Below are 5671 nucleotides of genomic sequence, written 5' to 3'. Positions count from 1 at the left end.
TGCCCTAATTAGGATAGCCAGGATGCCTTACGATATTTCTAATAAGATTTTTTATTAGTGATTTTATTTCTTTTCATTTTAATGACTTTTTTTTAAAAAAAAAGATTTAATCTTTATAATACATAGGTAAAAGTCCAGTAATTTTAATCATTTTTGTGTGCACACAAGCTTGAATTGGTTTGATTATAAAAGATTGCTCAACACTAATTTAATTATTTTTCATTGTAAATTCAATTCTTTTTATTATTATTATCAAACTTTACTTATTTTATAATTAATATATATTAGTTTACAGTGAAACCTCAAAAAAGTGAACTATATCACTAAATTAAAAATCAATTTCTTTTTATAAGATAGTTCCTAGTCATAATCTTCTTAGGAAAACTTAGAAAATAATATTTTCTTAAAAAAAATTAAACATGTGCAACCTTTTCAAACTTATGAAAATATTTATCATACTAGTTAAAAAATATATTTCTTCACAATGTGTCTTGTTTCTTTGGATATACAGACCTTATTTTCTCTTGTACAAATCAAAGAAATACATTTTCCAAAATTCTGCTATTTCTTCATTCATTTCTACTTTGGCTTCTAATAAATATGTTTTTTAAAATATTGATTAAAATCAAAACATAATTTTGATAAAGTTATTTTTGCTGGTAAGAAGTTTCATTTAATTTTTTTCGAAAAGCATAACGATGTCTAATTCGCTCACAAAATATTTCAAGAACCATAATTCAATTTATTTCTTGGTAAACAATATTTGATAATTTTCGTTTAAAAAACAAAATGAAATTATGAAACATTAATATCTTTTGGAAAGAAAAAAAAAATCAACAGTCAATGGAGTGGAGAAAAGTGTAGTCAACTAATGAGTTAGTCAACAAATAAGTTATGTAACATCAATGGAGAAAATAAAACAAAAGAAAATAGACATTTCATGTTTGCAACTCGTATCTTAGTAAAAAAACAATGGCTCTAACTGTTGTTTCACAAACCTCGGTGTACATGACACCAGCTACGGTTGCTCTTGTTTTGAGTTCAGAGAGTGATAAGGTGTCTAATTCTCTTCCATAAAAGAAGATACACATTTCATAGAATATTCATTCTATGAAATCTTACCACCAAAATATCTAAATTAGGTTATATTTTGACAGTCCTAGGCCAATTTGAACACCCCGTGCTCACTGCCCCACTCCCTCCGCAAGAGGTCAAGAATCATATTAGTTGGCCCTTCCCATAAGGCACGGCAATGCCATTATAAAATGACAAATATTGATGCAATATTTATCAAGCAATAGAGAAAATGCATAATAGAAATGTGGGTGTTTCTCACTATGACAGAATCCACTTACAAACTTTTGAGTCTTGTTAAATTAAAAATTATATTTCATCTTCAATTACACCTTTCAACACAAGTAAAACTAAAACATTTCTTCCTACGTCTTTTAATTACTTATAAACATTGAATTTATTTACATGGCATCTTAAGAACAATAATGGAATTGAATTTATTTAAGTAATTCAATACGAGTCATTTCAAAAGTCAAAGTAAACTTGGCAAAGTTATGATCAAGTTTCTAAAACTAAAGTCATTGGCCAGGGGAGAAAAATTCAATCAATGTGTAGGTCTAAAGTTCAAGTTAGATAATGACTCATTTGAACAGTGCTTTGGAAGCACACACACTAATGTAAGAAACCTCGTCCATCTTTTGAAGATGCGAAAGCAATAGTCCCTCCAGTAGCTTTCATCTAAACATTACAATTACTTCAACATCCAACGTACAGTATGGATTTCTTAAACATTATTTTAAGGATGCCGAGAAAAATAAACGGAAGACCACGTCCTACTTTATGCAAAACAATGGCTGTAATTCTATTCATGTTCGTTCTCAGTGTTGTTTCACACAACTTAGTGCACATGATGCCACGTACACTTGCTCTATCTTTGAGTTCAGAGAGTGACAAGCTGGCTTTACTTTCTTTGAAGCAGAAGCTTAGCAATGGAGAGCCTAATGCACTTCCATCATGGAACAACTCTTTGCATTTCTGTGAGTGGCAGGGTGTTACATGCGGACATCGCCACATGAGAGTCTCTGTCTTGCGCTTGGAAAATGAAATCTGGGGTGGCACTCTTGGGCCATCTTTGGGAAATCTAACCTTCCTCACAACCCTCATTCTTTCCAACATCAACTTGTATGGGGAAATTCCAACACAAATTGGTCGACTAAAGAGGTTGCAGCTTCTTGACTTGAGTTACAACAATCTAAATGGTCAGATTCCTAAACACCTTACCAACTGCTCTAAACTTGAGGTCATTAAGTTGTTGGAAAATAAACTCACTGGAGAAGTTCCCTCCTGGTTTGGAATTGGATCCATGACACGGCTAAATAAGTTGCTTCTTAGTGGCAATGATCTAGTTGGTACCATCCCACCTTCCTTGGGGAATCTTTCATCCCTTCAAAATATCTCACTTGCAAGAAATCATTTGGTGGGAAGTATACCACGTGTTTTGGGTCGGTTATCAAATTTGAAAAAGCTGAATCTTGGTTTAAATACTTTGTCAGGAGTAGTCCCTGATTCTCTTTATAATCTTTCCAATATTCAAATTCTTGCTCTCAATGAAAACAAGTTATCTGGGACTTTTCCATCGAAACTGCAACTTGCTTTTCCACATCTTAGAGGATTCTTGGTTGGAGAGAACCAGTTCGATGGAACATTCCCGTCTTCCATATCCAACATCACCGGATTGGAAAGGTTTGATATCTCCTCAAATGGTTTTAGTGGGCCAATTCCTCTCACTCTGGGAAGCTTAAATAAACTTCAACTGCTACACATTGGCTACAATAGTTTTGGAAGTGGGAGAGGTCGTGATTTGGATTTCCTCTCATCATTAACAAATTGTACTCAACTGCGCATACTTATTTTGGATGGAAATGGATTTGGTGGCGAGGTGCCAGGTCTTATCGGCAATTTTTCTACCTATCTGAGAACTCTTAGTATGGGATTGAATGAAATATCTGGAACGATACCTGAAGGAATTTGGCAGTTAATCGGTTTAACCGACTTCACCGTGCAAGATAATTATCTAGAGGGAACTATTCCAGATTCATTTGGAAGGCTTAAAAATCTGGTAGGATTGGACCTGGGAGAAAACAAATTGTCGGGTAATATTCCTACTGCCATTGGCAATCTCACTATATTGTCTGAACTTTCTCTGCATTCAAATAGTTTTGTTGGAGGCATTCCATTAAGTCTCAAATACTGCACGCGAATGCAGACATTTAATGTTTCCACCAACAATTTAAATGGAGATATACCTAATCAAACATTTGGCAATTTTGAAGGTTTGGTAAATCTTGACTTATCTTACAATTCTTTCACTGGTTCCATCCCTTCAGAGTTTGGAAACTTGAAGCACCTTTCCGGTCTGTATCTTCAGGGAAACAAATTTTCTGGTGAAATACCTGAACAGCTTGGCGCTTGTTCCGGGTTAACAGAGCTTGTGTTGCAGAGTAACTTCTTCCGCGGAAGCATACCTTCGTTCTTGGGCTCTTTAGGATCCCTTGAATTCCTCGACCTTTCTAACAACAACTTCTCGAGCACAATCCCTGTCGAATTACAAAAGTTGAGTTATTTAAATACTTTGAACTTCTCTTTTAACCATCTTTATGGTGAGGTTCCCACAGGAGGTGTCTTCAATAATGTTACAGCAATTTCACTCATTGGAAATAAGGATCTCTGTGGGGGAATACCTCAACTGAAGCTTCCTGCATGTTCTAAGGTTCCTTCAAAGAAACACAAGCGGTCTTATAGAAAGAAAGTCATCCTCATCATTGCAATTGTCGTTGGAGTGGGTTTGGTTACTTCAACACTGTTTGTCACCATCCATTTGTTCAGGAAAAGGCCCAAAGCACCATCGACTTCATGGTCTCCTAAAAATAAGTACGTGAAGGTTTCTTATGGAGATTTACACAAAGCAACCAATGGATTTTCTTCATCCAATTTGGTGGGGTCTGGAAGCTTTGGTTCTGTATATAGTGGATCACTTCTCCCTTTCAAAACACCTGTTGCTGTGAAGGTATTGAATCTTGAAAGGGTTGGGGCATCAAAGAGTTTCGAAGCTGAGTGCAAGGCTTTAGGAAGGATCATGCATCGGAATCTTCTTAACATCTTGACTTGTTGTTCAAGTATTGATTATAACGGTAAAGATTTCAAGGCTATAGTTTTTGAGTACATGCCTAATGGCAGTCTAGAAAGTTTGCTGCACGACAACTCTAGAAATTTCAGTGTGAACCTTGATCTTGCGGTAAATATTGCTCTTGATGTTGCTAATGCATTGGATTATCTTCATAATGGTTCTGAGCAAGCTGTGGTTCACTGTGATATTAAGCCAAGCAACGTTCTTCTTGATGATGACATTGTTGCTCACTTGGGAGATTTTGGGTTAGCAAGGCTCCTTCATGTGGCGACGGGACATTCCAGCAGAGATGAGGTTAGTTCCTTTGCAATTAGAGGAACCGTTGGATATGTTCCACCAGGTACAGTTTTTCTCTATTCTTTAAAATGGTTACCTATGCTTTTTGAATTACCAAGTGGCAACATATATATGGATTTAATTTGTTGTGATAAAAAAAATGGTGGTGGAAACAGAGTACGGAACAGGTTGTCGAGTATCAACTAAAGGGGATATCTACAGCTATGGAATTCTTGTGTTGGAAATGGTGACAGGAAGGAGACCAATAGATGCAGTGTTTGGTGAGGGTCTAAGTCTACACAAATTCTGCCAAAGGGCAATTCCAGAAGGAATCACTGAGATAGCAGATTCACGTTTGCTTGTGTCAAATGTTGAAGAAGGAAGAAGGATGATGGAAAGCAAAGTTAGGGAGTGTTTGGTGGCCTTAGCTGGGATTGGAGTTGGATGTTCTGCAGAATTACCTGTTGAGCGAATGGACATTAAAGATGTGGTATTGGAACTGCACTCAATCAAACAGAGGCTGTGTCACTAAGTCACTGGTTACATTTTTTTAAAGTCTTTCACATGTTAATCTCCTTTCAATTTCTTCAGTTTCTGCTTAGTGGTGTAATTTGTTTCTCAATAATGAAAAAGGCTTTGGAAATAAAGACCTCGAGATAAAAAAAGATTTATACGTGTCTCCTAAAAGCAAAAATATCTATTTTTCAAATTCATTTCTTGTCCATGGTCCAATTTATTTCCAGTTTATATCTACCATATATTTGTATTTATATATTTTTATTGCCCTTGGTTCAATTTTGAATTTTTTTGAAAACATAGTTTATTCAATTTTTTTAATTATATAATTATAATGTGGACGTTTTTATTTAATATTGAAAAAAATGTATCCTATAATTTTAAATGTATTCTTTATTTGATGAAGAATAAAATAAGATTCAAATTTCATATTTATAAAGTACCCGAAATAAAAATACATATAAAATTGTATATTGGAAATGACAATGTTTTAGAGGAAGGGTGGTATGTCCACTTAAAACAATTTTCTTATCATGTATTTTAATGTAATTTTTTTCGTGTTAGGATAATATGTTCATCAATCTATCGGAGGTATTGGCTAAAGTGATCAGATACTAGAGTCAGTTTAAGTTTGATCGGTAAAACAATTAATGTTATAATAAATGTGTCATAAAAGTT

General features: G+C 34.6%; 1 protein-coding gene across 1 annotated transcript; it reads left to right on the top strand.

Annotated features, from left to right (window-relative positions):
• The first annotated feature begins 1862 nt into the window (after nucleotides 1-1862).
• Nucleotides 1863-5148, top strand: LOC108336575 (probable LRR receptor-like serine/threonine-protein kinase At3g47570). The gene is made up of 2 exons (XM_017573049.2): nucleotides 1863-4541; nucleotides 4654-5148. The coding sequence occupies exons 1-2, from the start codon at nucleotides 1865-1867 to the stop codon at nucleotides 5007-5009; spliced, it is 3033 nt and encodes a 1010-aa protein (XP_017428538.2). The 5' UTR covers nucleotides 1863-1864; the 3' UTR covers nucleotides 5010-5148.
• Nucleotides 5149-5671: the final 523 nt, after the last annotated feature.

Source organism: Vigna angularis, chromosome 7, assembly GCF_016808095.1.
Source record: "Vigna angularis cultivar LongXiaoDou No.4 chromosome 7, ASM1680809v1, whole genome shotgun sequence".
Taxonomy (NCBI): Eukaryota; Viridiplantae; Streptophyta; class Magnoliopsida; order Fabales; family Fabaceae; genus Vigna; species Vigna angularis.
Note: the sequence above shows the minus strand (reverse complement) of the source record. Positions and strands in the feature narration are given on the sequence as shown.

Excerpts from the sequence above, each read along its gene's own strand:
- LOC108336575 (XM_017573049.2), top strand. The coding sequence starts at position 1,865 with ATGGCTGTAATTCTATTCATGTTCGTTCTCAGTGTTGTTTCACACAAC. Across the intron at positions 4,542-4,653 it reads CGTTGGATATGTTCCACCAG|AGTACGGAACAGGTTGTCGA; the intron begins GTACAGTTTTTC and ends TGGTGGAAACAG.